This window comes from Apteryx rowi, unplaced genomic scaffold (assembly GCF_003343035.1).
Source record: "Apteryx rowi isolate R43461 unplaced genomic scaffold, aptRow1 scaffold_220, whole genome shotgun sequence".
NCBI classification, from domain to species: Eukaryota; Metazoa; Chordata; class Aves; order Apterygiformes; family Apterygidae; genus Apteryx; species Apteryx rowi.
This window is the reverse complement of record NW_020448531.1, coordinates 314,512-324,887: the sequence shown is the minus strand read 5'-3', so window position 1 is coordinate 324,887 and position 10,376 is coordinate 314,512. Positions and strand designations below refer to the sequence as shown.

The following is a 10,376-nucleotide window of genomic DNA, read 5'->3' as shown; positions in this document are numbered from 1 at the left end:
GCCCGCCCCCGGCCACCGGCGTCCCGCAGCCCCGGGGCTGCCGCCGCAGTGTCCCGCACTGCAACACTGCACCGGCCCGGCCCCGCCGCACCGGCACCTCGCGGGGGGGCGGCCCCGGGCCGCAACCGGGCACCGGGACCCCCCCAGCAGTGCAGCCCGGTCCCCCCATCCCCAACCGGGCACCGGGACCCCCCCAGCGGGGCAGCCCTCTTCCCCCATCCCCAACCGGTCACCGGGACCCCCCCAGCGGGGCAGCCGTCTTCCCCCATCCCCAACCGGGCACCGGGACCCCCAGGGGGGCAACCTGGTCCCCTGCCCCACAACCAGACACCAGGACCCCGGGGGGGGGAGGCTGCCCGGTCCCCCTGCCCCACAGCCGGGCCCCGGTGCTGCGGTGCCCTGGGTTCTCCTTCCCTGAGCCCCCCCTGCGCTCGGGGCGGCTCGTTCCCACGGGGGGGCTCCGGGCCCGGATCTGGGGCATCTCCGAGGACGCCCCAGCCCTGCCCAGCAGCGCACCACGGGGGCTCGCAGCCCCCCGGCGTCCCTGGGGTCCCTGGGCAGGGGTGCAGGGGGGGTCCGGGGAAGGGGGGGCGCAGCCTTGGGGCTGGCGGCCGGCGCGGGGCACCGCGGGGCTCCGGGCAGCCGCAGCGCGCTCCAGCGCCGGCAGTTCGGCTTACAGATGTGCCAGCGTTGGCATAAATAACTAAGCAGCTCCCGCCTGGAGCTCACGCCATGAAATATTCATCCCGGCTGTAAGCGAGCGGGTGAAGCGGAGTTCAGCACTGAGCCCCTGCCGGGGGGTGCCGAGGACAGTGCAGGGCCCGGAGCTGTGCCGCCGTGCGGGACGCCGGGATGGGGCCGCGGGGGTCCCCGCCGGAGCAGGGCCRCGTAAGGGCTGGGGGTGGCCGGGAGCAGCTCAGCGCGGCCAGCRCGCCGCCGCCTCGCCCCCCTCTTACCTGCAAAAGCGCAATTTTTGCAGAAATAAGGTGCATGGTGAGCGCGGAGGAGCCCCCTGCTCAGCAGGGCAAGTAACGGGAGCGTTGGAGCCAATTCCATCTCCAGCTCTGGATACAGTCTGCTCTAATCCGTGCACGTAACAGGGTGCGCTGCTGTGCRGCAGCGGGAGACGACCCCCCCGGCACAGCCCGGAGCGGGGTGCAGGGGCGGCCGCTCCGCACCGGGGGCTGCCAGAGCCAGGGGAGCCGGGCAGAGCCACGCAGGATCATCCTCAAGCGCGGCCGGAGCTCGGGACTCACTTTCGCGCATGGCCCTCTGCTCCGGGCTGCCTCCGCGCCGCCTGGGCCACGCTCTCCAGGGCGGCCACCCCACGCTGCCGGCCTTTTGACRGGCTCTGCTTCCTCTCCGCAGATGCTCCCCGGGCGCCTGTGGCCCTGGGCCGGCGGCCCTGCCGCCCTGCTCGTCCTCGCCGGCGTCCTCTCCTCCGCGGCACTGCCCGGCAGCAGGGGACACAAAAAGGTGGTCCACGTCCTGGGTGAGTGGATGCCGGTCTGTGGGAGCCCTTCCCGCCGCTTCYGAGGCGCGGGATCCATTGAAGCCCGGGAAAGCAGGCTTGCTGGGCCAGCCGCTCTGCCACCCGCTCCCTGAGCTAGGGGAGCTCTGCCCGAGCCGCCTCGTGCTTTGCAAAGCCCCCAGATGAGGGAAATCTCCCCCCCCCGCTGCATCCCCAGCGCGCGTTTTCCCCGCCGCGGTTTAACCTGACCGCRGCGTCCCTTGCAGAGGGCGACAGCGGCGCCGTGGTGGTGCAGACGGCCCCGGGCAAGGTGGTGACGCACCGCGGCGGCACCATCATCCTGCCCTGCCGCTACCACTACGACGTGTCGGCCCACGACCCCGCCGAGATCCGCCTCAAGTGGACCAAGGTGACGGAGCCCATGGCCTTCGAGGACGTCTTCGTGGCGCTGGGCAAGGCGCGGCGGGCTTTCGGCAGCTACCGCGGGCGCACGGCGCTGCAGGAGGACGGCTTCGGCGACGCCTCRCTCATCATCCGCAACGTCACCCTGCAGGACTACGGCCGCTACGAGTGCGAGGTCACCGACGAGCTCGAGGACGACACYGGCATGGTCAAGCTGGACCTCGAAGGTAGCGGCGCCGGGGAGGGCCACGGGGTCCCTGCATCCTGCACGGAACGGCCTGGGAGAGGCTCCCGCGTCAGCCGGCGCCGCGGCCTGGAGCTCGTCTCAGCCCTGCTTTACGGCCGGTTGTTTTTCCTGGAGTGTGCCGTGTTTTATTGCATCTGTTATTGGCTTTTATTGTTGCTCCAGGTTTACGTGCTGGCAGCTAATAAACGCCAGAGATAGATAGTGGCGCCGCCTCGTAAAGCACCGGGGGGGGGAATGCGTCGGCAGCGTGGCCGCTGCACGCGCCTCCGTGCCGGATCCTGGCCCCGGAAAGCGAGATGCCCCCTCGCAGCACTGCCTGCTGGGGGGGGGGGGGCCACCACGGTTGGGATGCAGGGATGCCCGGGATCGCAGGCTGCCCCAAGGCACGGCCACGCGGCTCAGCCAGCGCGTGCGCTCTCTGGGGACGCCGGGTTCGGCCGCAAGCCCCGCGCCGGGCGCTGCCGCTGCGCCCCGTCTCGCTGTGCCCCGTGGGGGGGGGGTTGCAGAGCCTCCATTAGCTGGCGGCAGGCTGCAAAGGGCTCGAGCTCCCCGAGGAGCGAGCAGAGCGCAGCCGGTCTCGTTAGGCACCGCAGCCCCCCGTGACTTTGCAGCCGGCGCCAGCTTTGCTGGCTCACGAGCGGCAGCTGCCCGCGGCTGGCGGCCCCGTTCGCGGGAAGCTCCCCGGCGCCTCGCGCTGCTGCAACGAGCCTTTAACCGGGCGCYGCCGGCGGGGGGGAGCCCTGCCGCCGCCGCCGCCCCAGCGCTCCTCTCCGTCCTCGCAGGGGTGATCTTCCCCTACCACCCGCGCCTGGGCCGCTACACCCTCAACTTCCACGAGGCGCAGCAGGCGTGCCTGCAGCAGGACGGCATCCTCGCCTCGCACGACCAGCTGCACCAGGCCTGGCTGGAGGGCATGGACTGGTGCAACGCCGGCTGGCTGGAGGACGGCTCCGTGCAGTACCCCATCTCCCGGCCGCGGGAGGAGTGCGGCCGCAAGGACACCCCCGTGGGGGTGCGCAACTACGGCTACCGGCACAAGGACAGCGAGCACTACGATGCCTTCTGCTTCACCTCCAACCTCAACGGTAACGGCGGGGGGGGGCCGGCGCGGAGGCGGGCTGGGGCGTCCACGGGGAGCAGCTCCTTGCAAGGGAAACSGAGGCACAGCTCGGAGCATCCGTCTTCCCTTTGCAGCTGGGCTCGGGGAGCCTTTCCCACAGCAGCCCTGGGAGTGCCTTAGCAGTGATTTCCTGTGGAGAGAAGAGGCTGGGGGCCAAATCTCCGGCCCGTTCCTCTCTTTTGCTTCCTCTGCTGTGGTGCCAGGGTCCTGCGGCGCAAGGCTGCCGTAGCTGCCTCGGCTCATCGAGGGCGGCTCGGTGCCGCGGAGCCCTGGCAGGGGTCGGGCTCCGTCCGTGCGACCCCRTCGCCGGAGGGGCCGGGGCGCCCCGGCCGCAGCAGGGCTCTTGTATTCCCCGGGCAGACGCCAGGCACGGAGGTAGTTGCAGCAGAAAATGGCCCAGGTGATGGATGAAGCCGGGGCCGGGCGAGACAGATCTGAGCCGGGAGGGTTCTCCCGCTGTGTAAATTCCTGCCGGCTGGCAGGGCCACGCGCGGAGGGGGCTATGCGGATGTTTATTTAATGGTGGCAGGCAGGATAAATAGCAGGCGTAATCGCCACGGGGAGCCATCGCCGGCTGCCGCCGCCTCGCAGCCCCTATAAATCTGCCTGCGCCGAGGCGGCGCTTCCCGGGAGGCCGGCGAGCGCCCGTGCTGCCGGCTGGCCCTGCTCCGGCCCCTTCCCGCGGGAATGGCTCGGCTCGGCTCGGCTCGCTGGCGGGAGCCGGGCGCTGACGGCCCCGCTCTGCCCCCAGGCAAAGTCTACTTCCTCAAGACGTACCGCAAGCTGAGCTACGGCGAGGCGGTGCAGGCGTGCAAGGACAACGGGGCGGCCGTGGCCAAGGTGGGCCAGCTCTACGCCGCCTGGAAGATCCAGCTGCTGGACCGCTGCGAGGCCGGCTGGGTGGAGGAYGGCAGCATCCGCTACCCCATCGTCAACCCGCGGGCCCGCTGCGGYGGCCGGGAGCCCGGCGTGCGCAACCTCGGCTTCCCGGACAAGAAGTACAAGCTCTTCGGGGTCTATTGCTTCAAGAAAGCCGGCGCGGCCGCTGCCGAGAAGGCGCCGAGCCCGGCGCATCCCAACCGCGTGTGAGGCGGCCCCGGGACGGTCCCCCCGGGATGGTCCCCCCCGGCACCATCCRGCAGAGGCTGCAGAGCATCCCCGGGACCCCCAGCCCGCGTGTCCCCCCCCCCGCGCGCCTACCCCCGGCCGGCCGGTGCTGGGCCACGGGACCGGGCTCTTGACGGGGACGGAGAGGGAGCGGGATGGGGGAGCTCCAGTTGCCCCAGTCACTCCGGTTTGGGGCTGTCTGGAGCCTGCCCTGCCTCTGCCGCGCTTGCAGAGGGGCTGCTCTCCCCTCCGGTCGCCCCGTTGCAGACCGGACCCCCCTTTTCCCCTTTGCTCTGGGGGGGGCAGCGCCCCCCCAGCATTGCCGCTCGGAGCTTCCAGGACACGGCCGCACTCCTGGACACGGCATCGGGAGCGGGACGTGGGCTCGAGGCTCTGCGGTCGCCGGCACGTCAAGCTGGAGAAGCCGTCGGTGCAGCGCCGGCGAGCCTGCTCCACCGCGGGCCGTACAGAAGGACAAGGATTGCTTGGGGAAACTGAGGCACGGAGCCTGTGCCGGGGCCCGGCGCCGGCCGCTGCTCCCCAGCGCAGCGCAGCTGCAGTTATCGCTCTGTAAATCAGCGTGTTGCATGTGCAAAAGGCCCTGCCGGAGCCAGGCAGCTCCGAGCCCCCGCGGCCCCGGAGGCGCCGCCGGCCCGAGCGGGACAGGAGGGGGGTCGCGGGGGGGGAGCCCGACCTCGGCGCGCGCCGCCTGCTTTCGCCCACCCCGAAATCCCGCCGGGGCGAGGGGGGGGGGCTCGGCTTTGGCTTAGCGCGGGAGCGGCCGAGCCGCCGGGGCCGGGAGCTGCCGCCGGGCGCCGTCGCGGCCGAGCGCCGGCTCTGCGTCGTTCGTGGTGGCCTCGAGCTGCTCCTAGACGAAATATAAAAGCTTTGGCAGCTTTTGAGAACTGCGCCGGGCTCGCGCGTCTCCTTTGGCGGAGGGGGATCCGGAGGGATCGTGCCTTGGGGGGGGGGGCAAAGCCACTGCTCCGCGTGGGGCCGGCGGCGATCGCGATCGCGCTCGCTTCGCTGCCGCGTTCGAAGCCGGAGCATCCCTGGTGAAAGCCCGCGGAGAAGCATCGCGTTCACTTAAAATTAATTGAGCGGCAGTGAAGGGAGGCAGAACGCGAGCGCCGGCAGCGAAATGCAGCCGAGCATCCCGGCGGGGGCTCGGGGGCCCATTCCCGGGGCCCCCCCCGCCCCGCGCCGTGGAAAGCACCGCGCCGGGGCCCGTTAACTGTTAAAAAAATTTATTAAAATGTCCAGCAGTACAGAAACGCAGAGTCGGAAACGGCCCGGCGGAGGGGCCGGGCGGGGGCTACGGGACACGGCAGTCACGTCGCAAACAGCGGGGGGGGGGGAAGTGCCACACACACACACACACGCCAACTCCGAGGGGGACCGACAACGACCGGGAAGGGGGGAGGGCGGAAAAAAACCACCCCCCGAAACCGCCCGGGCGGCTCGTGCCTGCCCGGCGCCCGCCGGCTCCTCCGCTGCGCCCCGGGGGTGCAGCCCGGCTCTTGGAAAGGCAACGGGAAATAGGGGGAGCGCGGGAAGCGCTCGGGGCGGGCGGAGGAGGAGGGGGGGGGGTGTTAAAAAACCGGAGCCGTCCTCGGCGGCGGCCGGTGCGGCACGGCGGGCGAGAGGGAGCCGAGGCGAAAGGGGGGAGCGGGGTGCCGGGGTCGCCCCGCCAGCCGCCCCGGCCCCGGAGCAGCCCCCCGCGGGGATATTTTTTGGGGGGGGGGGGGGCGGGGGGGGGCTGCCGCGGGCTGAGCGTGGGGCATGCGGGGAGGGCCGGGGACGCGCGCGCAGCCGCCCCCTCCCGGTCCTATTCCCTACGGAGCCGGGCATCCTAGGAGCTAAAGCCAAGGGGGTTTATAAAAGGGGGCCGGGGGGGGGAAGGGGAAGGGGAAGGGGGGCGGGAGCAGCCGCCGCGGCGCCCGCGGGGGCCCTTGTGCTTCCTCGCCGCCGGGCTCTAGAAGTAGTGGCCTTCCTCCATCCAGTCCAGCCGGAGGTGCTTGCGGCGTTTCCTCCGCTCCTTGCGCGGCTGGTGGTGGTGGTGCTGGTGGTGGGGGTGGCTGTGGCGGTGGCGGTGGTGGCGCCGGGCCCGGTGGGACCGCCTGGCTAACGGAGGCAAGGGGGGGGCACGCGGAGTGGTGAGGGGGGGGTCCTGCTTGCCTGCGCCGGCCCCGTCCCATCGCATCCCATCCCGTCCCATCCCATCCCATCCTGTCCCATCCCGTCCCGTCCTGTCCCATTGCATCCTGTCCCATCGCGTCCCGTCCCGTCTCATCACATCACGTCCCGTCCCATCGCATCGCGTCCCGTCCCGTCCCGTCCCATCCCATTGCATCCCATCCTGTCCCGTCCCATCGCATCCCGTCCCATCGCGTCCCATCACGTCCCGTCCCATCCCATCGTGTCGTGTCCCGTCCCATCGTGTCCCGTCCCATCCCATCCCATCGCGTCCCATCACGTCCTGTCCCATCCCATCCCATCCCATCCCATCCCATCCCATCCCATCGCATCTCGTCCCATCACGTCCTGTCCCATCCCATCCCATCCCATCCCATCCCGTCCATCACCCCGCTGCCCGGGGCGTCCGCGGGCGCCGCTCACGTTTTGTGCAGAGGATTTTGGGCCGGTCCCACTTGCCGTTGCTGTGGCACTTGATGGTGGGCACGTGGCGCTGGGTGAAGCCCTCCTCGCACTGGTAGCGCACGCTGGCGTGGATGCTGTACTTCTCCTTCCTCTTCCCCACGGCGAAGGCGTTCTCCACCTCCGGCGGGGGCCCGCACAGCACTGCGGGGACGAGCGCCCGCTCAGCCCGCGCCCCCGTGCCGGAGCCGGAGCCGGAGCCGGAGCCGGGCGCGCGCCGAGCTCAGCCCCGCTCCAACGCCCTGCGACCGCTGCCGGGCTGCCGCGGCGTCCGCCGGCTCTGGCAGCGGCGGACGGCTTGGCTATAAATCCCATCCGTCGAGAGGCTCCTCTGACAGTTTTGCGCCAAGGTGTTCGCCCAGGATTTACATATTTAATTAATGGCCTTAGCGGGACAAATATATCATTACACGTGGCCGGCGGGAGTGGGAGGCGCACTCCTCCGGCTCGGCACGAACAGCTGGAGGTTAATATAACTTTCAAGATAAGGAATGAGAACTTAATAGTTTTAATGGTGGCAAATTAAGCAAATTAAAGTGGAGAGGGAAGAATTAAGCTGTGGGGAAAAAAAAATGGAGATTAAGGGAAGCTGTTTGAGTTTTCCTTGTGAAAGGGCTGCGAGGGCAGCGGAGGGGAAAGGTTTCCCCAGGACGAGGAGGTGCCCAGGAGCCGCGGGGAGGGATGCCGGGGCCACAGATGGTACACAGGCGGGATGCCAGGACCATGGGATGGGACGGTACCAGGGAGGGATGCTGGGGCCATGGGATGGGGACGGTACCTAGGCGGGATGCTGGGGATGTGGGATGGGACAGTACTGGGAAGGGATGCTTGGGACGGGGATGGTACCGGGGAGGGATGCCGGGGCCGTGGGATGGGGATGGTACCCAGGGAGGGATGCTCGGGACGGGGATGGTACCCGGGGAAGGATGCTCGGGACGGGGACGGTACCGGGGAGGGATGCTCGGGACGGGGACGGTACCGGGGAGGGATGCTCAGGACGGGGACGATACCCGGGGAAGGATGCTCGGGACGGGGACGGTACCCGGGAGGGCTGCCGGGGCCGGGGCCAGGCGGTACCTGTGCCTTTCTTGCAGATGTAGGGCAGGTTGTAGTTGCAGGGCACGTCGTTCCACTTGCCGATCTCGTGGGACACCAGCACCACGCAGTCCTCGCCGCCCGCAAAGAAGTTGTCGGGCTGGTTCTCCCGCCAGTTCTCGTATTGCTGGGGGGCAGCGAGAGAGGGTGAGCGCCCCGGCACCCCGCGCAGCCCCGCGCCCTCGCCCCCGCCGCGGCCGGCCTCACCAAGCCGGTGTTGTCCGTCCACTGGAAGTCCTGCTCCACGATCCTGTCATTGAGCCCGATCCAGGTGTTTTCGTGCCCGAAGCCTGCAGAGAAACACGTGAGGCTCCGAGAGATGCCCGCATCTCACACGGCACGAGTGCCAAGAGCACCCGGGGGGGCGGGATGCTCGAAAGGCACCAGAACAAGGTGCCGAACCCTCCCGTGCTCCCTCCCGGGGGGGCGCCGGGGCTGTTGCAAAGCCGGCGCGCGCAGCGAGCGGGTGCCCTCCGCGCCGGCGCGCACACGCACATGCAACAGGAGCGAAACGAGGCCGAGCTGCGTTTCCCGGCTTGGCAGCTCGCCGTCACGAGGGAAGCGGCCCAAGTCAACACGGGGCATTTCCCAGGCTCCCGGCGCCGGCCCTGGAGCCGCTCGCCGGGCAGGGGAGCGCCGTTTCGGAGCCGGGAGAGCCAGGGCTGCAGAGGGAAGGGCTGCTCCCCGCCRCYGCYGCCGCCACGTACTGTTGATGAAGCCGTGCTCCTCGCGGGAGTGGATGCTGGTCAAGTGGCCGGCGCGGCGGCGGCAGTCCCGCTCGGCGTCCTCCCAGGAGCGCCGGTGGGCGAAGTAGCGGTAGCAGTGGCCCTGGAACTTGTGCCAGTTGTGGTCGCAGCCCTCCGTGTCTGCCGGGAGACGGGGACGCCGATGGGGGGGTGCCGCGGAGCGGGGCCGGGGCCAGGCTGGTTTCGCCGGCACGGCGGCGTGGAGCAAACGCTCGCGGCGGGGGCTGGCGGGGCCGAGAGCCTGCGCGTCCCCCCGTCCCCCCCCTCGGCGCCCACCTTTCTCGCAGCGGCTGCCGCCGTAGCTGGGCAGGCAGAGGCAGACGAAGGCGTTGATCTCGTCGATGCAGGTGCCCCCGTTCTGGCAGGGGCTCGACAGGCAGTCGTCGATGTCTGCGGGGAGAGGTGCCGGAGCTGCGGGCGGGCRCGCGGGATGCACGCGACGCCGCGGCTAGCGAGCTCCGGCTCCGGCGCCAGGGCAGGCCCCGAGGAGGAGGCAGATGGAGCAGGAATGACAGCTGCAACCTGGTTCCCCCTTCCCGCTCCCGATGCCATGTGCAAGCGGTGAGCGTGGCCGGCACGGCTTCCCAGCAGCCACCGCCGCACCGCRCCGTGCTGGGGAGATGCAGCAAGCCGGACCGACGCTCCCGCTCCCGGGCACGGTGCCGCAGGGAGAAGCTCGGGGAGGTCTGGGAAGCGYGGCGCCGGCACCCCCGCTGCAGGGATGCTCCGGCGAACTCACCGATCTCGCAGTTCTCGCCGGTGAAGCCCGGGGCGCAGCTGCAGCCGCAGACGGTGCCGTTGGCCCGGCAGGTCCCGCCGTGCAGACAGGGGTTGTTGTCGCAGGGCTCGGCCGCRGCTGCAAGGCAGGAGCCGGTGCCGTGAGCCGCCGCTGGGGCCGGGCGCAGCCACCGCYGCCGCGAGCGCTGACGCGGATTTCGGCAGCTCCGCTCGCAGCCGCGCGGGCGCTTCGAACCGCCGTGTATTAACCGCGTTGACTTTTCTGCCTCTCGGTGCCTCTAAACTTTAAATGCATTTGTTGCCTTTTTCCCAGACACTTGCAGGCTCTGTGTGCTAAACACTCGCTGCCAGGAGCTGCCTCTCTAGCTATTATTGTTAGCAACTGCAAATATTAAATATTTAAGAGGTTTCCCGGTTCTCTTTAATAGCACGGCTCACTTTGAAAAACCCGGGATGCGCTCCGAGCCTGTGGCGACCAGGAGCAGGGGGCTGGATAAACACCACCGTGAGTCAGTGGGTTTGGACAAAACAGAGAAGCCCCTAAAGCTCTGCCTGAAGGCTGGATCTGTCTGTCTGCGTCTGTGTCTGGCCGGGGGGGAAGGCGATGGGGCGACGGCGGGGTGCGAGCGGGCAGGTCTCCGTCCCCGTCCCCGTCCCCGTCCCCATCCCGGGCGGCTGCACTCACCGGGCAGGCTGCCGTTGCTCCCGGCCGCCCAGGCCACCAGCCCCTGCTCCTCCGGCGAGGGCTCCTCTCCGCTGCCGCTGCCGGCCTCCATCAGCGGGGATCCCCGC

General features: G+C 70.2%; 2 protein-coding genes across 2 annotated transcripts in view; one reads left to right on the top strand and one right to left on the bottom strand.

The window, feature by feature from the left end:
* Positions 1-818: 818 nt before the first annotated feature.
* On the top strand, positions 819-4,417 carry HAPLN4 (hyaluronan and proteoglycan link protein 4). Its single transcript, XM_026064820.1, has 4 exons — positions 819-1,492; positions 1,738-2,100; positions 2,903-3,205; positions 3,992-4,417. Exons 1-4 carry the CDS (start codon positions 1,369-1,371, stop codon positions 4,327-4,329), a joined length of 1,128 nt encoding a protein of 375 aa, XP_025920605.1. The 5' UTR covers positions 819-1,368; the 3' UTR covers positions 4,330-4,417.
* A 1,905-nt stretch (positions 4,418-6,322) lies between these two features.
* The window catches only part of NCAN (neurocan), an 8,497-nt gene continuing 4,443 nt past the window's right edge, over positions 6,323-10,376 (bottom strand). Inside the window, exons 7-14 of the mRNA XM_026064730.1 lie at positions 10,270-10,372; positions 9,586-9,702; positions 9,123-9,236; positions 8,808-8,966; positions 8,308-8,390; positions 8,083-8,227; positions 6,967-7,149; positions 6,323-6,471 (exon numbers count right to left, since the gene is read on the bottom strand). Of these exons, the coding sequence (XP_025920515.1) occupies positions 6,323-6,471; positions 6,967-7,149; positions 8,083-8,227; positions 8,308-8,390; positions 8,808-8,966; positions 9,123-9,236; positions 9,586-9,702; positions 10,270-10,372 (1,053 nt within the window). The remainder of the gene's footprint in view (positions 6,472-6,966; positions 7,150-8,082; positions 8,228-8,307; positions 8,391-8,807; positions 8,967-9,122; positions 9,237-9,585; positions 9,703-10,269; positions 10,373-10,376) is intronic.